This window comes from Trichosurus vulpecula, chromosome 2, assembly GCF_011100635.1.
Source record: "Trichosurus vulpecula isolate mTriVul1 chromosome 2, mTriVul1.pri, whole genome shotgun sequence".
NCBI lineage: Eukaryota > Metazoa > Chordata > Mammalia > Diprotodontia > Phalangeridae > Trichosurus > Trichosurus vulpecula.
The window spans coordinates 426,619,319-426,642,760 of NC_050574.1; the positions used below are offsets into that span (position 1 = coordinate 426,619,319).

A 23,442-nucleotide genomic window follows, 5' to 3' on the forward strand; every position below is an offset into this window, starting at 1 on the left:
TCAACCCCAAATTCTATTCCAGTTCTATTAACACCCAAGAATGTAGGGGAATCTGGTAGACTGGATCAGTTTTTTAGCTTCCCTAAGAGTTTTGAGCTCTATGTGATGAAGCCCTAGTTTGAACCAAAAACTATTCATTTCTAAACAGAAAATACAAGTCCATAGGAAGAGATCTTGAATCAACTTGCATTCCAAAACTATGTAAGTATGTATGTATATATGTATGTATGCATATATGTTATCCAGGGTCTCCCCCAGGCATCCTGGGCCATCTCCAGTCATCCTGGTGAATATCAGGCCACTGGATCCAGATGGCTCTGGAGGAGAAAGTGAGGCTGGTGACCTTGCACAACACTGCCCCCGCCCTCACTCAAATCAAAGTCCTGTCATCATTTTTCTGATGGTCCTCTTCAAAAACGAAGGATGAACACAACAACCTGTGAGCAACCACTACTTCTCAAGAGAGATTATTCTATTTTTGGATCAGTCTGTGATTGTTTAAAAGTTTTTCTTTACATTAACACTATGTACTCTGGAACCAAAGAGAGCAAGTCTTACCTTGCTCTTTCTTAGACAGCCCATCAAATACTTGAAAACAGATATTTGTTTCCCTCCTTCCTTTCTCTATACCTCTTTTTTTGGGCTTCCATACCTCACTCCTAAATCATTCTGGGCCTAAAGTCCATTAAAACCCCAAGACCTTTCCAAATGAATTAGAGTCTTGTCTATCTATACCTTTCTCAGTTTGCACTTCTGAAACTGAGTTGTTAAAATTACAGGCTTAACTTTATATTTATCCTTCTTAAATTTCATCTGATTAGATTCAGCCTAATTTTCTGAACTGTATTGTGTTAGCTGTCCTTCCATGCTTTGTATCTTGTGTGATCTATGAATTTGATAAATGCTTTTATGTGAAATCACTAATAAACATCAGCTGATAAAGGCAAAATCCCTAAAGGCATTCCCCTGGAGACTTCCTTCCAAGATGAGGAACTACTACTGAATGTCACTGAAACAATTTTAACTGGCTTCCAATACACTTAAATTTAGTATCTAGGAAAACTATATATCCTTCCCTAATCTCTTACCTTCTTAATTTGCTAACATTTCTATTTTAAATAGCAGTGAGGAAATGGGGCATTCATTGCTTCACTCCTGTATTTATTGAGAAATCCAGGTCTCTGACTATAGCCTGCTCTGTAGCTATAAACAAACATTTCACCTCTTCAAGCCTCAATTTCCTCGTTAGTAAAATGAAGATTTTTTAAAAATTGTATTGTGAAGAATATACTTTGCAAATTGTAAAATGCTATATAAAGGTGAATAGTTACTACTACTACTGCTACTACTACTACTACTACTACTACTACTACTACTACTACCACTTCTATTAAAAAGACTATGTCCTAGAAGTTGGAGTTCTATAATTATGGGTGATAAACACCAATAGAGTGAACAGAGGCACAGAAAAGCTAAGCTTACCTGTTGAAATAGTCACCCAATTAGCCAGCAAGTGGATAGAACAAATTGGCTGTACTGCAGACAAGGCTGTATAACTTCTTGGCTGACTTAAAGTTGACTTTCTATCTCTCTCCTATTCTTAAAGTTACCATTATGAAGGCACATGAATACTTACACTCCTGCCTTCACAGAAAATGACACTGATCTTGGTAAATTAAGTTCTTCTAAATTGCCAACTGATCTTTGTAAATAGATAGGGCAACATGCTGCATCAGACTGTGGGCAAAGTTCTATTTCTGGAACACTGCAGTCCTGAAAAAAAAAAAAGATAATGGATTTATGAAAGTTACCTAGAGTTGTTCAGTACACCACCAAACCCTATTAGTATAGTAACTATGTATATCTTTTCAGTATCATTAGCCATCTTGTATAATCAATCACATATTCATAATAGCTGTTACAAAATGGAGCTTAACAGAATTCAATATGAATTTTGGTGAAATTCAGGAATATTCAGTCACTGAATTACTTGAATGCCAACTACCTTTAGGTGGCTGGTTTTCCTAAGTAATAAGAGAAGAAGTAATTAAAATTAAAATTAACCTCATGAAGGCAATTCTATGTTGGTATATTTATATTCAGAATGCTCCAAAAGTATAAATTATAGGTGAGAGAAAAGCAAATTTGCTTGAATGTATATTACCTTTTTTGGTAGGGACTATGGATTTGGGGCAGTACCTCAATTTACCTGAGTTATTTTTTCATTCTTAAATAATAAATGGAAAACTTTTTATAAAGTGCTAATTTGTCCTCGATTTAAAATTATATGGTTTTGTTCCCCCAAAATGATCATATCTTTATTCCCCAAAGATGTTTTATTCTCTTTTATATGTTATAGCATTCAGTAATTTTTTTTGTTTCTTCCTTCAAAACATTACTGCTCTCTTTCCATTCATACTATCACTCATCTCAGTATCTCATGCTTAGATTCCTGGAGAAGCCTCTGCCCTTGGCTTTTTCCCACTCAAATGCATCTTACATACTACTGCAAATTTCAACTTTATAGAACAGTTTCCACATTGGCACTTCTCTGTTCAAAAAGTCCTAACAGCTTCCTATAGTCTATATGTGAAATATAATTTCCTTTGCTAAGTTGCCAAGGCCCTCCATGCAATATGGTTTCAACCTAACCATCCAGAGTTACTTTCCAATTTTCCTCCAATGTATTGGGCTCCTTTTGGTTCCCTCAACATACCATATTCCAAGGTTCTAAAAGTGTGTTTTGAGAACCTCTCAAGAGGTCCATGAGATCAAAACTATTTTCATAATAATACTAAGATGTTTTCATTTCTAACATAGTAAATATCAATAGATATAACCCACACAAACAAAAGCTCTTTGGAAGGCACCTCAATAATTTTTTTATAGAGTAGAGAGGGAGCCTGAGATGAAAAAATTATTCATTTCTACCTCCAAACATTTGTTCATGCTACACACAAGCACACACACACGTATATGATATATCTCTATGATAGAGATATTCCACCCCTCTATGACTTTCCCAGCCCTCAGAGATCTTTCTCATTTCTTTGATCTTTTATAGAACTTTTATTTTCTGTCCCGTACCATATAGCATTTAATTATATATTATTTTGCTCTATTTCCTTTGTGTTAGCCTTGTCTAACCAATTAGAATACTTGAGGCTAGGGACTATGTCAAACTTTTTTGGTATTACATAAAATGACTAGCATAGAACTGGAAATGTAGAATTTATTTAATAAATATAGTCTAAGTGATTATATAACTAATCAATCATTCAGCAGCATAATTTTGACTTATGAAGTTTCAAAAATAGCCAACAGCAATAAGTTTTATAAGGACACTTACTAGAAAGTAAGTAATAAGCTCTTATGGGGTTACCTCAACAAGTTTTGAGTTTCACTTCAGATATTACAGTTCCCTGAACTTCCTCATGTTACTCCCAAATGTTTTATTTTTTAAAAATCATAATCTCTAGAAAATAGTTTCTCAAAGGTGTCTAATGCCCCTTTCAGCTCAAAAATCTGTGATCCTGTGGATATGAAAAGAAACCCAAGCAAAGTTAAATTTCCATTTTCCCCCCTGAAGGCTGTTTGTCAAACTGCAACACATTAACAATGCCAAACTACAAAGGTATTCTTTAAATTATAAAGAGTTGAGTATTTCCTTCCCTTGAAAGGCTCTAATCTAGTTCAATTCATAAAACAATCAAAAATATCCTATATCTCTACATGTTGCTACATAAGTTTCTTTTGTTAGTTACTCACATCACAATAGAGAGCTACTAATATTGAAAACACAGCTACCTTAATATCTCCCCAGAGGTCTGTGGTACAGTAACTAAGTTTCCTTTCTATTATACTATGTTTGTTCATTTGTTTTGGCGAAGTGGGAGGAGGCTCAACTGAACTGCATAAAGCAAAACAGCATAAAGCAAAGAGTGAGGAGTTGTCAGGATTAAAATGGATATAACCCATAAAAATAGTTAATCTAACATCAAATTTGTCCTTAGCCACTTTTTCTAAAAGCTCAATCCATTGATCCTTTATCTCACTTTATTGCTAAATGAGAAAAGGCTTACTTTGCTTTATAATCATGTGGTTTTATTTACAGAGAGTGGGTGGTAGAGAGGAAGTTTTTCCTTCTTCTTTTTAAGGTTTCTACTAATACTATGGCACTATGTTAAGTGATTTTTACAAATATCTCATTTGAGCCTTACGACAACCCTGAGTGGTGGTGCTAAGTCTAATGACATTGATCCACCATGGATAGAACCTTTGTATTTTTTCAGCATTGGTAGTGAACTTACGCTGATTCATCCTTACACTCTCCTTCCACAATTACCTTGTGATCAATAGGACTTTTTTTTTAACTATAGATATTGCCAACTCAACATAAAAACATAAGCAGCCTAAACAAGGACCGGATCCTGTGAAACAAGACTACTTTGGTACTAAATCAGAAAATTTCAGGCTCTGGAAGGATCTTTGAAACCTTACAGGCCAAGCCATAACTGACCTAGAGGTATCTCTACAACACTGTCCACAAGTGGTCAGACTGTCTGCTAGAAGACCAATGGGGAGGAATCCCATACTCCCTCACGAATGCTGGCCACATTCTGAGAGTCCTAATTGTTAGTAAGTTTTCCTTACACCAAACCTCAGTCTTTTGCTTTGTGACTTCCATTCACTGTTCTGTCCTCTCGGGACAAACAGAACAAGTCTAATTCTGCCTCCAACATAACAGCCCTTCAAATAAACATTTGAAGATAATTCTCATATCCTCCAAGTCTTCTCTTCTTTACTTAACATGCCTAGTTCTTTCAAATTATCCTTATATGTCAAGATATCCAAATTCTCTTCTTAAATTGTTTGTTCCTTTCTGGCTACAATCCAAATCATTAACATAGTTACTAAAATGTGGTACCCAAAATTTAATACAATATTCCAAATGCTGTTTGATTAACACAGAATGCAAGTTCTGTCTTCTGGGGGCTATCACCTCCTTCATTTGGGATGCAGTGTGGTGGAGTACTGGATTCGGGGCCAGAAATACTTGGATTCAAATCCTGCCTCAGATATGTACTAGCTGTGTGATCCTGGGCAACTCAACTAATTTCCCTGTGTCTGAGTTTCCTCATCTGTAAAATGAAGAGGTAGAAGTCAATGCCTTTAAGGTCTCTTTCAACTGTAAATCTATGCTCCTATGGTATTATAGCACTAAATAAAGTCTAGGATAGAATTACCTTTTTTTTTGGTTGCCATGCAATCTGATACCTGATATTGAATTTACAGGTCATTAAACTCAAACTTTTATCTACCCATGCCTCATTTTATCCTGTACTTGATTTTTTATTTTACACAAACGTAGAATTTTACAGGGCAGCTAGGTGGTACAGTGGATAGAGTGCTAGTCCTGGGGTCAGGAAGATGAGTCTTCCTGAATTAAAATCTTGCCTCAGAGACTTACTAGCTGTGTGACCCTGGCGCAAGTCACTTAACCTTGCTTGCCTCAGTTTCCTCATCTATAAAATGAGCTCAAGAAGTAACCGGTAAGCCACTCCAGCATCTTTGCCAAGAAAACCCCAAAAGGGGGTCACAAAAAGTCATATACTATTGAAAGAACAAACAATTTTTTACCTTTATCTATAATATAGTTCATCTTATTTAGACCTGGTCCATTGTTTAAGTTAATCTTTGGATCCTGATTTAAGTGACATTTTAGATATTACTCTTAGATTTATGTCACATACAATTCTGACCAGCATGCCTTTTGTGCCTTTATCTAAAATGTTGATAAAATTATGCACTGAAGCTGTCTTGAAATAACTGTCATTTTGTTAAACAAAGCCAAAATTGGAGACTCTGCTAAAATAGCGCTAGGATAATGCATTTTGTCACTCCTATACTGCTCCTGAAGATTCAATTGTCATCTCTATGCTGATGATATTCAAGTCTACTTCTCTTTCCTAACTTCTAGAAATTTCAAAGTAGATACCCAAGAGACATCATAAATCCAACATGTCCAAAACTGATCTCATTATCTTTCCCCTCTTCCTAATTTCCCTATTACTGCTGAAGGTACCACCATCCTCCCATCCTCCTCACAGCCTAGAAGTCGTTCTCGATTCCTCACTCTTTAATCATGATCAGCTGTCAAGTCCTCTACTTTCCATCTTTGTAATACCTCCTGTACAGTCCCTCCTCCCACCTTCTTCTCCTCTGACACTGATGCCATCACTCTGGGGTAGGCCTTCATCACCTCAAGTTTGGACTGTTACAGTAGCTTGCTGTTGTCCCAGCCACAAGCGTCTCCCCACTGCACTCCATCCTCTATTTAGTTATCAGTTGATATTTTAAAAGGGCAGGTTTGACCATTTCCCATTTTCCCTACTCAATAAATTCTAGTGGTTCCCTACCAGCAGAGGTGTCAAAACACACAGTCAACAACACTCCCTAGTGAGGCCTGAATCAGATTAAAATGTAATTGGGAAATATTTAACAAATAATAAAAATACAACAAACAGATAATATTTTAAAACTGAGTCAACATGCAGCCTGTAGAAATCCTTATGTACAAATTAATGGTCCTCTTGTCTACTAAAGTCTGACCTCACTGACCTCCAAGATCAAATATGAAATCCTTGGTACTCAAATCCCTTCATCCTTATCACTTTTAGTCTTTTTATACCTTACTTCCCTCAAATGCTCTGTGACTGGTTGACAATTGCTTCCTTAAAGTACCTTGCACAGTGATACTCCATCTTCTCACTCCAGGCATTTTCAATCACTGTCTCTCATGTCTGGAATTCTCTTCCTCAGCACTGTCTCCTGTCTTCCCGGCTTCTTTCAAGTCTCACCTAAAACCCTACTTCCAAAATATCCCCATTTAACTCTACTGCCTTCCTTTTGACTATCTCCACTTTATCCCAGACATAGCTTGTTTGTACACAGTTGTTTGCATGTTGCACACCATTAGCCTGTCAATTCCTTGACTAGAGGGGCTGTCTTCTTCTTTCTTTGTATCCCAAGTGCTCAGCAAAATGCTTTGCCTATAGTACGTGTTTAATAGAATTTACTGACTGACTTTTATAGTCAAAAAAGTTCAGTTTTGAAGGTTCTAGAGTATTAAGAAGAAAAGAGTATGACCAGAAGAAAAAAAAATATAAGTGAAATGCAGATAATCAGATAGGAAAAAAAGGAAAAACAAAACATGGAAGATGAAAAAATTAGAGTAAGAATGGGTATCACGGGAAATGCCAGTTAAGAAATATTGAACTGTTACTCATTGTAACTCTTCAAAGGCTGTATCTGTCTGTATCTGGGATGTTTCGGAACATGCCCATATCTCCTCCCTAAATAATTGGTAACAATATTTGGACCATATTACAATAATGAGGTGGGAAGAAAAAAATGTGTGCAATAAATCTGAAGGTGTATGTGCATATGTATGTTACGTATATACACACATGTGTATGTACATGTGTATGTATGTAAATATATATATATATAATATGGATACAATTTTCTCATCTTTCCTATCTGATTATCTGCATTTCAGTTACCATATGTTGCTTTTTCTTCCAATCATGCTCTTTTCTTCTTAATACTCTAGAACCATCAAAATTAAACTTTCACTTTGCAGGTTAGAGTTTTACACACACACACACACATGCACACAAACACACATACAAGACTAATCTGAGGAAATGAGAACTTTCAGCAGAATCACTCCCCTGTTGTCCCTTTTCTATGACCAAACCTCATAAGGCATAAGCAGAAAAATTATGATATATGAACAAACTTTATAATACACAAAATCCCAAAGAGAGAAGGTAAAGAATTTACAGAATTTAGAAATGAACTATGGGCTCATATAAACTTATTTCACTGCTTACTGGCAGCCTTTTCTCAAAAATCCAGCTAAGAGACTGCTACAAATTTATAAAACAGGCAGCAAAGGTAATATTAGAGGACTCACTCAATTGTAGCAAAGATATAATTATAGTTTTCTAGTTGCAAGGGCAATCTGAAGTGATATTACAGACTTGTTTATCACTTAGCCCAAAAACAAAACAAAAATTCCACAAATTCAGTTGTGAGTTTAAGCTTAGAAATCCTTGCTAGGAAAAGACATTTGTTCATTTGTTTATTTTAAAGGAGAGCTCAGATTTGTCTCAATGTCCCTAAATACAATTTTCCTTTCCTATAAGACAAAAAGTTAAACCATGAAAAAACCCCACAAATAACTCTGTTGTAGAGACATGATGATATACTCATCCACTAAAGCATACTACTGGTAATTTTTAGTATTCGCCAAATAGATGACAAAAAATCCTTATTTTTCCTTTTTTCTAAATAATTTACAATACTACATTTAAAAATGCAACATCAAAAGTCACATCTTCATGCACAAATGTCTAAAGGAAAAAAATTAAGTTAGCAATTAGATTAGTACCATTTGCATCAAGTATTAACTTTTTTTAAAATGCAAGTATGCTATAATTAGACTCCCTTCACAACAAAAACATTGACAATAAAGCACTTTTGATACCTTTAATACTCTCTTGATAGAGCCAATCACAAAATTTCTCGTTTGGTGCTTTTTACTCCGAAAGATCCAGTCACGATTGAGCACTTTTTCTCCTTCTTCTAAAACACTTTTGCGACCTTGGAAATGTGGTTTTTCATATAAAATCCAGCTAGAGTGACAGCAACAACAGCAACAACATCAAGGTACAGATAATTTGTTTTAAGATGCTATTAGACAGGCACATGAGGATATTATGATAAGGCACTGAACTTCTGATATCCTTAAATGTTTATAGGGTTTACCTTTTTCCATGACAAGTATAAAATCCTGCTTTTAAACAGGATATATTTTAAAATCTTTACCCAATGAGACTATTAATAAAAAAAATAAAAAAGAACAGAAACACATGAAATTTGGAAAGGAAAATATTTTTTGCCAAAGTCTGTGACACAAACATGTATCTGAGTATATGTATATTTACACACACATGTATACATTCACACATATTCACTCTGAGGGCACACAAAACTACAGCCCAACTTTAACAGCTGATATGTATTACACAAGATAAATCCAATAATAAATTGTAATGATTATTTCAATGATAAGGCAGGCACATTATTAAAGGGTAACATTATCAACACTAATAGGACTAAAAATTTTCTGTGACATTCTATGCTTCTACTAATTTTAGTTAAATGCACGTGAAAGTATTCATTTCCTAGTAATAACTAACCAAAAAATGAGGTTTTCTATTACCTTTCTATCAAGGGACATTTGAGCTACACGAACTACATTAAGAAATTTTTTCACCCTTTGGTTTCCACATTTGTGGACGTCTCAATATTTTTATGGGCATTTTCAAGTGTGCATTGAAATGACCAAGGTGATACATTAGAATTTTACTTGGTTCATCAAATAATACCATGAAAACATAATTAGAAGTATTGGTTATGATACTCTACTGACAGATGTATCGGATTAGCATATGAATGTGATTTAAGAGTCAAGAAGACCTGGATTCAAGTACCAACTAGCAGCACAAGCATGGACAGGTTACCTCATTTCTGTAAAAAAAAAAGTTCCCAATCTGTAAAATGGGAGTAGTAACAGCACCACCTCCCAAGCTGTTCTTAGGATCCAATGAGATAATGCATGTGCAAACCTGAAAGAACATCCATGTAAGTTCTTAAATACAGACGGCAGCGTGGCTTATCAAGGCAGCTGAATTAGCTTACCTTTTCTGCCAAAAAGAAATGAAAAGAATATTCACCACATCATAAAAGCCTAATTAGGTTTCCTTCTATCAAAGAAACTATATATGAGAAAGGGGATATTACCTGTGTAGATATAAAATAAATGTAAGGAAAAATGTACATAACTTCAGAAAATAGACTTTAAAAAATTCAGATGAGGATTGCTTACCATCCTCTTACAACTCTGATGAATGCTCCATTTGGAAAGGTCCAGGATGTAGCATCAAGAATGTTATTGTAAATCTCTTGTTTATATTTGCTTCCATGAAGGTCATAGATGACCATCTGAAAATATACAATGACTAATTTATCAGAACAAATAAAATGTGCTAAAATTGTTTCTAAATACTCAAAAAAACTAACTAGTGTAGATGCAAATCTATGGCAAAATAAATCCTTTTTATTCTAAGTCACTTAAAAGAAGATGTAAGTTTCTTTTGCCTCTCCCCAAAGCATATGCCTCTCCTTCCTCTCTCTCTTCATGTGGTCTACAAAAAACAACTATCTTTACCTTTCCAGGTCTGGGGTTACTTCTCAGGCTTTGCTTATCAATGGGATTCTGAAATTACAAAAACAGAAGAAATCAGTATCCAAGGAACAGTTAATTGGATAATATAATTTTCAAGTTCTGAACTTAAAAAAACTCTTCCATTACATTTTTTGGCTGATTTTAAAGCATTATTCCCCACAATGTCTGACCAACACAGGAAAAGAGAGATAAAGACTGTGGCAAGCCTAATAAAAGTTGCATCAACTCAAATACTAGTAAAAACCAAACCAAAACAAAACAAAAAACCTATGTAGAACAATTTATCCAAAGAGGAAATGAGTATATTTAAATGGAGAAAAACAATTGCATTTATAAAACATTTTTCTAACTAAAAAGTGGGAGTCCTAACCCCCCTTTCAACTATATTTCTCTTAACTGCCCAAAGCTTCCTTCTACCCTACCTTGTATAACATCAACTTTCCATGTGAATAAGGTAGACAGCTAAGAGTAAAAAAATGAGATTTATCTTCAGTCACCTGTTTCTTGTCTGAATTACAGAATGTCTTAATGTTTTATGCATCATCTACATGCATAAGCAGTCATGTATTTTACTGTGTTCATTGTTTAAACTCCAGAAAAGAAAAGGGGAAAAAAAGCTACTGATAAAAGAAGCTAACAGAAAACTAATTCATGTTTTACTCTTTATTCTTAATTTGAAATGTATTGTTATAGGAGAAAAAAAGAACAGAATAAAACTACTAATTCTTTTGTTACCTAGGAGTTGTTGGGAGTTTGAGATCCTTACACAAAACATTTTAAAATAATATTGAATATATATATGCTTTCAGTACACAAACATGAGTAAGTATAGATATATGCAACAAAAGTAGCAACTTTCCAGAAACTGTATCTTGAAAACTTCACAATATTCTCACTTAAACTGGTTTGAAAATTAAATATCAGCAAAGAACTGTACAAATAAACTGCTTTTTAGTATCTCAGCATTAATATTAATTAAATGGGGGGATTCTCTTTGTTTAAAGTAATAATAACGCAACCAAAATTCCACTAAGATAAACAAATGTACACTTTATTTAAGGGATCACTATCTAAAAATGCAGACCTATATTACTGCTGAAAAATCCAAGTAAGGAAACTCTCTCTTCCAATGCAGAACAGCAAATTATAATTTTAGAGAGTTCTTAAGGCTCAGAAGAGTTAGGTGAGGTGACTTGTACAGTTATACAGCAAGTATGTGTCAGAAGAAGAAATTGAACACAAATCTTTCTAACACCCAGGGCTAGTCTATTCACTATATTATGCTGCCTCTCCTAATGCTACTTTAAAATAACAAAAAATCCATTGAACACACCTCATCAGAATCAAATATCTGAATATACCCCTTAGATTGTATCACTACAAAAAACTATAATTTTATCTCATACATATACATATATATATATATATCTTTTAATTAAATATTCAAGTAAAATAACTTACCTCTGGACAAGTACTTAATTTGGGGACTGGTTCCTGAAGATTACCTCCAAACTTGTGTCCTTTCTCAGGCGATAAGGTTTTAGTAGTTTGCAAATACTGATTATAGACACTCTTGAAAGATGAATGTAATTTAGAACTGAGGTCAGACTTTTGAAGAAAAGGACCTGGTGTGTGGTAAAGTAAGGACCTGTCTTGCCACAGGACAGTTTGCTGATTAGAGGTAGTGGGTTCATTTGAAAGAAAAAGTGGCATTTTGGAAGATCTAGTTCCTTCTTGGTCCTCTCCTTGATAAACTGTAGTTGAACAATCTGGAAGTTGATAAGTAACATGCTCTTTCTTTCCAGTTTTCAGAATAATCTCTTTATGTTGTGGTCCCTCCTCATCCTCATCCACTACTTCCTCTGTCTCAAGCTTTTCTGCATCATCAAAATTCATCCTTAAACGCTCTGATACTGATTGGAGAAGAGACAACACAGAGGAGGGTTGACTAGCACCATCTCTTGATTTTGCACTAGATCCACGGTGACCTGGTGAGACTTCACCAGATAGGATATCTTCCTGAGAGCTGTCATCTTCATAAATAGGAGATAAGGCTAAGGGATAGACTTTGTATCTTTTTGCCTCTACTGATAAGAACATTTCAGAATTGTCAGTATCAAATATCTCACCGGATTTACTTTCCTTCTCAAAGTGATGAACAAGGTCAGTTCTACTTTCAGACCTTTCACATACCAGAACGTGCGGAAGCCCATTGGTGGACTCTTCAGGAAACACCAGGGAATGTGTTCCCCCTTCTTTGGCAGATAAATACCGACCCTCATCTTGAAGGGGTTCTTCATACAAAATGGTGAAAGAAGAGTTACCTTGCTCATCTTGCGGCATAAAAGCTAAACGTGATTGTTCATTTGCAATGTCATAATCTAGACCTCTTTCTTTTCCACACATTGCAGTCATACATAGATTCTTTTCTGTCCTTAGTTTGGAATCTTCAGGTAAAAAATCTGGTGTCATAAGGTCAATGTTTCCTTCACAATCTTTATTCAACATAGGTAATTCATATCCCTCAAACTGTGACATAGCTTTGTTGTCACATAGCACCACACTTTTCTTTGTTTCTATAGGTCTCATTTCAGTTTTTCCAAAATTCTCTTCAGTATCCATCTGGTATACCTTTTCCACTTCAAACATGGCAGGTATCGCTTTACTTTCCTCAATATTCCATTCAGCTGTCTTTTGATTCATTTTTGCTATTTCTAAGATAGTGGGTTTTGCTGTATCAGCTTGTGTAACATTCAACTGAATATCATCTTTGCATGTTTTTTCCGTTTTTAACTTGGCAGATGTCATTGTAGTTTTTCCAACATTCCCTTCAACATCCTTTTCAAATGCCTTTTCCAGTTCTATCATGACAGGTGTCATTTCATCAGTGTTCCTTTTAAATGGTTTTCCCATTTTGAAATTGTCAGGTGTACCTTGTAGTTTTGTAATATTTAACTCACTTCTTCCATATGATTTCCCCACTTCTAACACTGAGGGCATCAGCTCATTTTCTCCTGCATTTAATTGAGCATGCATTTTGCACATTTTCCCCGTTTTTAACATTGAGGGCATCAGCTCATTTTTTCCTACATTTAATTCAGTACTTTTCTTGTATACTTTTCCCATTTCTAGCATAGGTGGTGCCATCTCAATTTTGCCTATATTAAATTCAGCATCTTTTCTGTATACTTTCCCCATCTCTAACACAGCAATAGGCAGTGATTTATTACTGTGTCCTGGTAGGCATTTTTCATTAATACATACAAGACTATCAGAAAAACTGCTTTTGGATGTACTAGGTAAATGAGTATATACTTCATCATTCATGAAAGGGGGCCACTCGAAATTTAAAACAAGTGTTCCAGTATCTTCTGTCTGGGTTTTGTGGCTACCCACACTCTCTGTTTGGGATGGTGCTTTTTGCGCTTCACTTTCTTCTTTGTTACAGGTTAATGGCATACCTTTATCATCTAAATCTTTAAGGGATATATTCTCTGATATTAAAACATCTGAATTTGGCAACTCTACATTATCAGATTGTTCAAATCCATTTCCAGCATATAAAGTTTTTTGGTAAGGCACTATTTCTCTTCCTTTAGTTGAATCTGTGTCATTGTTTAAATTAATTTTAGCCAAAAGACTTTCTGATTCTTTATTTTTACTAAGTTTAGTTATGCTTTGGGATTCTGGCTGTTCAGAAGCCAAGAACCCTTTAGCAATATAATGTGGTTTAACGATATCATTGTTCAGAATCTTTGTGGCATTGGCCATAACAGTACTTCTGTTATGGTTCCTGGGCTTAGTTTTTCTGTAACGGCCATCTATCAGTTTTTGTTGGGCACCATGAATAACCTCACTGACCAATTCCCTTGCTTTGATTATTAATAAATTGGACACATCCATTCTATTGGTATCAATAAGGAGATTCCTCTCACCAACAGTAGTTAAATCACAGGCCTTTTCTTCTCTTTTGTCTTCTGACACATCTTCAACACTGCACTCATCCAAATGGTCTGGTAGCTGAATCAATGTCTTTTCTTTTTCTTCTGATGTTTTTTTTCCAGTGGACTCTTCTTTCAGGGTAACTGCATTACAATCCTTGTAGTTAATGCCTATATGTGTGGATTTTAGTTCTTGCCTGACAGAGTCCAAAATTATATCAACCAACTTCTCAGCTGTTTTAACCAAATCACTGTTGGAGACCAGAGGTGTGTCATGTGCTCTTTTCCTTATCCCTGTGTCCTCAGCTGATGCTTCAGAACACTGTTGGCTTGAGCTGTTAACTGACACTGTGGTACTACCAACTGTTTGAGCATCAGCTTCCATGGCATTTTTCAGCACAGCAGCAGTTAGATAATTAGGACCTCCCTTTCCTATATGAATCTTAGGCACATCTTTGCCATGTTTATGACACAAGGTCATTTCTGCTACTGTCTGATTAGCTTTTTCAAATTCCCAAAGGCAGCTATTAGTGGACAGCATCACAACTAAGGGATTATCTTCATGTGTGAGTTCTGTAGTAACTTTCGAAATTTCAAAATTATCTTTGGGTTTAGATGAGTTAATTAACATGTTAGCTTCTTCAGGCTTACTGGTGGAACTGTCACCTAATAAATTATTTTTTTCGTAATGTCTCTGAAATGAGGCTGTTTCTTCTGCTCTCAGCATAGCGGAAACCTCAAGAGAACTTTTGGCTTTTAATTTAGAAGTGATTTTTGCCATACTGATATCAGAACCCAGAAACTGTAAGGTGCCATCATCTTGGGATTTAGGTAATATATCGGAGGAGCTGAGCCGTATTCCAGATTTGCCAAAAATTTTAGTGGCGTCAGTGTCTCTAGGTTCATGAGGACCAAGAGAAATTTTGTTTTCATCATATGTCACTGACCCTATGACTTTACTGTCATGGCCATGAAGCAAATCCTCTGCCACACCACTCTCAAGAACAACTGGGGTTTCATTTTGGGACCTACAATAACTTTGTGATGTTACCTTCAGGTGCTTATCTTTAAACTTAGACTCAGATGGAAAAATCTCAGCTTCGTAAATCTCTTCAGAACCCATATCAGGAAGCACTAGATTAATCTCCTTTAGAGTTGTGGAATGAACAATTCTGTCTCGTTCATGCTCTATAGAAGGACTCCTATTTTTTAAAACGGGAGCTTCCCACTTTCTGAAGCTGTCACCTTCAAAGTCAAAGGTAGAAGCTGAATCATAAAAATCAGCCTTTTCACTTTCAAGAATTGGAGATGTTTTTTCATTGTTAACATCTGAAGACCCAGGTAAGACTTTGGCCAGTTCAAGATTCTCAGATTCAAAGGAAGGGACTGAAATGTGGTTTCTATTAACTACTTCAAGTTTCAGTTCAGGTGTTATGCTATTTTGTATACAATCTACCTTTTCTGACTCATTAACAAACTTTATAGAGGGATGGTCATTCTGAATTATTATAATGCCTTGAGACACTTTATCTGATGGCCCAAAATCAAAGCTCTTGTTTTTTGTTGCAAGACTATAATCGGTGTCTTTCAGTAAAGATCCAACCACTTCATTTTTTGCATGTAATATGTTAGCTGAAGATAAGAGTGCCCTACCTGAGGAGATTTCTTTTTCCTTTGTGTTTTCTTTAACTTGCATATTTATTTGTGAGTCTTGAATAACTGATTTGTTTTCTTCATTCATATGTTCTGTATCTGTTTCAGCTTGACGATGATGAACAATGTTGCCAAAGTGATAAGATAGTGAACATTTGCTCTCCAGCAGTCCCAATTCATCATGTAAAGTTGTTTTACTTGGACTTGGCAAATTTTCATGTTTGACTGTCTCTGATTCTTTATTAGTTAAACCCACATTCAGGTCAGAAAGAACGATGCTTGGGGGTTGAAAATGTTCTCCTCTTTGCTCTGATGCTTTATCATTCTTGAAAAAGTTGTTTTCTAAAGTGGTTTTTGGATTCACTATCCCCTGAAAAGCAGGATTTCTAGGGTCTTTGGTATCATTCTCGAATAACACTGATCCTAACATATCATTGTCTGTTCTGTAAACTGGTACACAATTTAAAGGATGATTATAACAGGATTCCACTATAGGACTAGAGATCGTTTCAGTTGATGATGACGGCCTATTTAATATAGATTCCTTATAATTACTGTTATTTAAAACAGCATCTTTTAAAGGGTCTTTGAGTAGATCTGCGTTGTTCTTGATTGGTGAATCTGGAGAGATGAAAGCCTCAGATTCACTTCCAGTTCCAGTTTGAGTACTTGCACTAGAATCAGAAGTTTCATCTGTTATTTGTACAGAAGTGGAAGTCTCTAATTTGGTCTGTTTCTTCAAAATTTTCAAAATCTGTCTGGGACCCCGGTAAGTTGAATAGGTAATTGAAGATATCTCAGGTTCACCTTCTATTTTTCTATAATGAGAAGTTTCAGAGTATCAAGAAAGGCAATTAACACACTATATTAATATCAGAAGTTGAGATGCAAGTCTTATCCATCACTAACCACCACTCAAAACTTAACAACAAAGTGCACATCTCTACAACAACTCAATTCAATAAGCATTCATTAAACACCTATTATTGTTCTAGGTTCTGAAGATACAAAGATAAAAATCCAAGTCCCTGCCCTCAAGGAGCTTATGTATGTTACATAATTCAATTTTCACAAGATATTTGTAAAATAGGTAAATCAAGTAATAATAACAGCTAACATTTATATAGTACCTACCATATGCCAGGTACTGGGCTAAGTACTATACAAATATTACCTCATTTGATCCTCACAACATTGGAAAATTGGCACAGAAGAGGAAACTGAGACAAACAGAGGTTAAGTGATTTGCTCAGGATCACACAGCTAGTAAGTGTCTGTGGACTGTATTTGAACTCATGTCCTCCTGGCTAGGCCAGGTGTTCTAATCACTGCACCACCTAACTGTCTGGTTTTATTCTTCCTACTTTATAGATAGCACATATATGGATCAGAAAAGGTTACAATGATTTATATAAGATCACATACCCAGTAAGAAACAAAGATAGAATTTGAATTCAGGTCTGCTGCCTCTAAATGCAGTGTCCTTTACATTGCCTCACAGCTGTTTCCCTCTCTATACCAATTTGAAAACTATTAAAAACTGAACTTTAAGCAACAGAACTGAAGTTAAACGTGGGTGGGGCTAATTTCTCTGTACTTATTTTTAAAGGAAGTGATAGTTTTTGACAAATTTATAATGTTAGAATTTCAGAGAGACCATCTAACTCATGTACATGCATTTTAAAATATTTTTTTACATATAAATGCTTATGTCACACACTACAAAGTACAGAGAACTAGAATTCAAAACACAAGCCCATTATATTTTTGAAAAAGCAATGGACTTGAGGGCCAAAAAGAACACGAATTCCAACCTCCCTTTTGACACTAATATCATGACACTAAATAAGTTAACTTTTCTGAACTTCAGTTTTGAAAATTATAAAATAGGGATAACAATACTGATATTGTCTACATTACAGAGTGGCTGTTAGGAACAAATGAGATCATGAACATAAAATCGTTTGCAAATCTTTAAAGCACTAGAGTAACATTAGCTGTCATTAGTTGGTCTAGTTCTACCATTATCTATGAGACCCTAGTTGAAAAAGCTGATTCACTTTTCTGTGCCTCAGTTTACTCATTTGAAAAATAAAAGGGTTGTCAAGATTAGAAGGAAAGCAGAAAGCTGGGAAACAATTTTTACAGCCAGCATCTCTGATAAAGACTTCATTTCTAAAATATATAGAGAAGTGAATCAAATTTACAAGAATACAAGTCATTCCCCAATTGATGGTCAAAGGATATGAACAGGCAGTTTTTAGATGAAGAAATCAAAACAATTTATAGTTATATGAAAAAATGCTCTAAATCACTATTGATTAGAGAAACATGAAAACATCTCTGAGGTACTCACACCTATCAGATTGACTAATATGATAGAAAAGGAAAATGATTAATATTGGAGAAGACACAGGAAAATCGGGACACTAGTGAATTGTTGGTGGAGTTGTGAACTGATTCCAACCATTCTGGAGAGCAATTTGAAACTATGCCCAAAGAACAAGAGCCAGCAATATCACTACTAGGTCTGTGTCCAAAAGAGAGCATAAAAAGGGGGAAAGGACAACACACACATAAATATTTATAGAATTTCTTTTTGTGGTGGCAAAGAATTAGAAATTGAAGGAATGCCCAACAATTTGGGAATGGCTGAACAAGTATGAATGTAATGGCATACTATTGTGTTATAAGTAATGATGAACAGGTAGATTTTAGAAAAACCTGGAAAGACTTACATGAACTGATGTTGAGTGAAATGGGCAGAACCAGGAGAACGTTGTACACAGTAACAGCAACATTTTTCGAGACTCAACTATGACAGATTTAGTTCTTCTCAGCAATACAATGATCCAAAGCAATTCCAAAAGACTCATAATAGAAAATGCTATCCACATCCACAGAAAGAACTATGGAGACTAAATGCAGAGGAAAGTGTATTACTTCCACTTTTGGGGGATTTTTTTTGGTGGTGGTTTTTTCCTTTTGTTCTTTTTCTTCTTTCAGAACATGACTAATATGGAAATATGTTTAATATGATTTCACATGTATAATCTATTTTAGATTGCTTACTGTCCTAGAGAGGGGGGAGGGGAAGGAGAGAAGGAGAAAAATTTGGAATTCAAAATCTTATAAAAAATGAATGTTGAAAACTATCTTTACATGTAATCGGAAAGAAAAAAAATAAGAGTTATACAAGTGGATTTCTCGGGTTCCTCTTTGTACAATACCACCCCCTACCCCCACTATCTGTAACTGAATGATTTAGGAACCTGGTATTTTTTTTTAAACATTTTTATTTAAAGTTTTGAGTTCCAAATTCTATCCCTCCCTCCCGCCCCTCTCCCAAGAGAGTAAGCAATCAGTTATAGGTTATACTCGTGCAACTATGTAAAATGTTTCCATAGTAGTGATCTTGTACAAGAAGCCTCAAATAAAAGAAAAAATGAAAGTGAAAAACAGCATGCTTTAGTCTGTATTCAATCAATATCAGTTCTTTTTTCTGGAGGCAGATAGTATGTTTCATCCCTAGTCCTTTGGGATTGTCTTGGATAATTGTACTGATGAGAATAGCGAAGTCATTCACAGTTCTTCATCAAACAACATTGCTGTTAAACATACACAACATTCTTCTGGTTCTGTTCACTTCACTATGTATTAGTCATGTAAGTCTTTACAGATTTTTCTGAAATCATCCTGCTCATCATTTCTTATAGCATAATAATATTCCACTACAATCATAGACCACAGATTTTTATTAGATTTTTTTTATCTTTAGTTTACAACACTCAGTTCCACAAGTTTTTGAGTTCCAAATTTTCTTCCCCTCCCCCCCCCTCACCCCCAACATGGTACGGGATCCGATATATATTCTACACATACCTTCACATTAAACTTATTTACACAATTTACACAATATCCAAGTTGTAAAGAAGAATTATGGCCAGTGGAATGAGAAAAAAGAAACAAAACCAAAAAAAAAGGAGGAAAAAAAAGAGAGCAAATAGTTTGCCTCAATCTGCATTCAGACTCCACAGTTCTTTCTCTGGAGGTAGATAGTTCTTTACATCACGAATCCTTTGGAGCTGTCTTTGAATCTCGTATTGCTGAGGAGAGCCAAGTCTATCAAAATTAGTCATCACAGAAGCAATATGACTGTGGTTATGTACAATGTTCTCCTGGTTCTGCTCCCCTCACTCAGCATCAGATCATGTGGGTCAGGGCTGTTCAACCTCAGGCTTTTATTGAAACAACAGACAACGATTTGCCATTCTAGTGAGAGCTCTGCAGTAGCTCTCATTTACTAAAGCATTTATGTAAATTTCTGCGCTTGCAGGTGGGCCACATAAATCACACTGCAGGGCCACATTTTGGACAGCCCTGATGTAGGTCTTTCCAGGTTATTATGAAGTCCATATCTTCCCCATTTCTTATAGCACAATAGTATTCCACTACATTCATATACCATAACTTGTTTATCCATTCCCCAATTGATGGGCATCCCCTTGATTTCCAATTCTTTGCTACCACAAAAAGAGCTGCTATAAATATTTTTGTACATACAGGTCCCTTTCCCACTTGTATGATCTCTTTGGGATACAGCCCTAGAAGTGGTATTGCTGGGTCAAAGGATATAGCCCTTTGGGCACAGTTCCAAATTGCTCTCCAGAATGGCTAGATCCATTCACAACTCCACCAAACAATGTAACAGTGTTCCAATTTTTCCCACATCCTCTCCAGCATTTACCATTTTCCTGTTTTGTCATGTTAGCCAATTTGATAGGAGAGATGTGGTACCTAAGAGTTGTTTTGATTTGCATCTCTCTAATCAATAGTGATTTAGAGCATTTTTTCATATGCCTATAGATAGCTTTAATTTCTTCCTCTGAAAACTGCCTGTTCATATCCTTTGACCATTTCTCAATTGGGGAATGACTTGTATTCCTATAAATTTGGCTCAGTTCCCTGTATATTTTAGAGATGAGGCCTTTATCTTTGATAACTTTTTGAAAGATATTGTCCAGGCTTTTTTCTCATCATGGTTTTCAATTTTCCAGTGAGTAATTTCATATTTTCTTTTTTTTTAACTTTTTAGATTTTGTTTTATTGTACTTGATGTCTCACAGAGTCATTGGTTTCTACCTGTTCAATTCCAATTTTTAAGGAATCATTTTCTTCAGTGAGCTTTTGTACTTCCTTTTCCATTTGGCAAATTTTATTTTTAGGTAGTTACTTTCCTTGGTAAATTTTTGTGTATCTTTTCCCATGCTACTGACTTTTTTTCATGATTCTCTTGCATTACTGTCATTTCTTTTCCCAGTTTTTCTTCTTCTTCTCTAATTTGCTTCTTAAAATCCTTTTTAAGCTCTTCCAGGAATTCATTTTTGGGCCTGAGACCAAATCAGATTTTTCCTTGAGGCTTCACATGGAGACGTTTTGACACTACTGTCCTCTTCTAAGTTTATGCCTTGATCCTCCCTATCACCATAGCAACTTCCTATAGTCAAGGTGTTTTTTTGTTTGGTTGGTTTTTTGCTTATTTTTTCTGTCTTTTTTTTTGACTTTGTGTTTTTTATGTGAGAATTGGGCTCTGATTCCGCAATGTCCCAAGTTTTTTGTTCTGGGGCTCTAGGTCTTACTCCTGGCTTTCACTGGGATTCAAGGATTAGCTGCTTGCTTTACCTTTCCCTTCCCTTTCCAGCTTATAGTGGGGAGTGAGGCCTCCCTGGTGGGCTCCCTTGGGTGTGGTAGGTTGCTTGCCGGCTCTAGGGAAGGGGCCTACTGCTCAGTTGCTATGGAAATAGGGTCTCTCTACTGACAGACCCCAGGGGCAAGGTATTGCTGTTGGTTAGCTCTGGGATGAGGCTTAACTACTCTTCAGCAATGGGGTCAAGGCTTTGCTGGTGGCCTGTACTGGGCGTGGGGTTGCTGGGGTAGAGCTTTGCTGCACTGCACAGACTGCTCATTTGCACAGAGTGCTGCTGGCTTGCAGGGGGTGGGGCCTCACTGGTGGACTGCCCCACTGGTGGTTTCCCCCAGGCTTGGAGCTTTGCTGCAGGTCTCCTATTGTGAGGCTGACTGCTGGGGCTGTTGCCCTTGAACCTTGCTCTCCTCCCACTGCAGCGAGACAGACCTTTCCTTCTAACATAAGCTGCTTCCCTGCTCCTAGACCAATTCTGAGGAGGTTTTCTAGTTGTTTGGAGGAGAATTTGGGAGGACTTCAACAGGTTCCTTCCTCACTCTGCCATCTTGGCACCAGAAGTCTCCTGGTATTTTTAAGGGACAAATTTTGAGCTATCAATGCACTAATTATGTTTAAATTTCTTCATATCCGCTCCTAAGACTCTCCAAATCTTCAAGGATGGTATTTCTGGAAGTGCCCTAGGGGACAATCTGCCTCTACATTACTATACATCTCCAATCTTTATCTTTGGGCTGTTTTATTTTTTCTTCATCTGTTTGTGAGCACACACCCATATATGTTTTAAATAAATAAAAATAATTCTTATCAAGGGTTGCTAAGATGTCAAGAATGACTGACCCAAGCCATACATCCAGCTCCAAAGAAAAAACCCTAAGAACAACCAACAGCACTCAGTATCAGCTTGTCAGTTTCAATATTAATAAAAGCAACTGAGGAAAGTAATAGGTTCCACTACACTATGAAATACTCATACCACATCTGGAACTGTACGGGCAGTTCAGGACATAAGAGCAAAATCAGCAAAGTGAAAGAGGGAGGGTAACTAGGATGCTGAAGGGTCTTGAAAGCACATCCTAAAACAAATAGATTAAGGAATGGAGTTGGGAAGGAAAGGCTGTGTGTTTAACTTGAAGAAAAGAACAGAGAAGGGGAGGAAAAAAACTGGCATGGAATATCTGAAGTTTTTTCTCATAACAGAGACAGTCTTATTTTTGTTGCTCCAGGACCCAGAATTATAAATAATGAGTGGAAATTAGAGAAGAAGACTTCAGATCAATACGAAGAAAAACATATTAACAAAAGAAATACAAATTTCCATGGTAAAGCAGGAGTCCTTGGTTTAGAATCAAAGAACCTGTATTCAAATCCTAGCTCTGCTTCAAGGAAATCTTCGGTAAAATCACTTAACCCTGCCTGGGCTTCAGTTTTCTTATCTGTCAACTGAAGAAGTTAGAGTGAATGGTTCCTTTCAGCTCTAAATCATACGATCCAAAAAGGAATTGGCTCTCTGAGTACTGAACTTCCCCTTGGTAGTTAATCAGAAGGTAAAGAAGCCACTTTCAGAGATCTGAAGAAGTTTCCTACATTAGGTAAGAGAATGATTAATTCTAAGATCCCGTTCTCTAAAGTTCTATGATTCTAACATTCCAGCTATAACTACTTATGGGATAATGCCTTAGATGAGAGAAAATAGGATAAAGAAGAAATTATATTTTAATTTCAAAAAATGCAAAAAGTTTACCGTTAGTCCACTAAGCATTTGATTCTATATTGGAATCACTCTATTCAATAAATGTAAACTTGTACAGCCTCTTCATTCTACTACA

At 35.9% G+C, this 23,442-nt stretch overlaps 1 protein-coding gene across 2 annotated transcripts in view; it reads right to left on the reverse strand.

The window, feature by feature from the left end:
• Positions 1 to 23,442, reverse strand: part of CRYBG3 (crystallin beta-gamma domain containing 3) — a 146,263-nt gene that overhangs the window by 74,253 nt on the left and 48,568 nt on the right. For both annotated transcript variants that reach the window (XM_036747824.1, XM_036747825.1), the window contains exons 4-8: positions 11,780 to 16,730; positions 10,301 to 10,348; positions 9,959 to 10,074; positions 8,555 to 8,702; positions 1,637 to 1,773 (exon numbers count right to left, since the gene is read on the reverse strand). In XM_036747824.1, the coding sequence (XP_036603719.1) occupies positions 1,637 to 1,773; positions 8,555 to 8,702; positions 9,959 to 10,074; positions 10,301 to 10,348; positions 11,780 to 16,730 (5,400 nt within the window). The remainder of the gene's footprint in view (positions 1 to 1,636; positions 1,774 to 8,554; positions 8,703 to 9,958; positions 10,075 to 10,300; positions 10,349 to 11,779; positions 16,731 to 23,442) is intronic.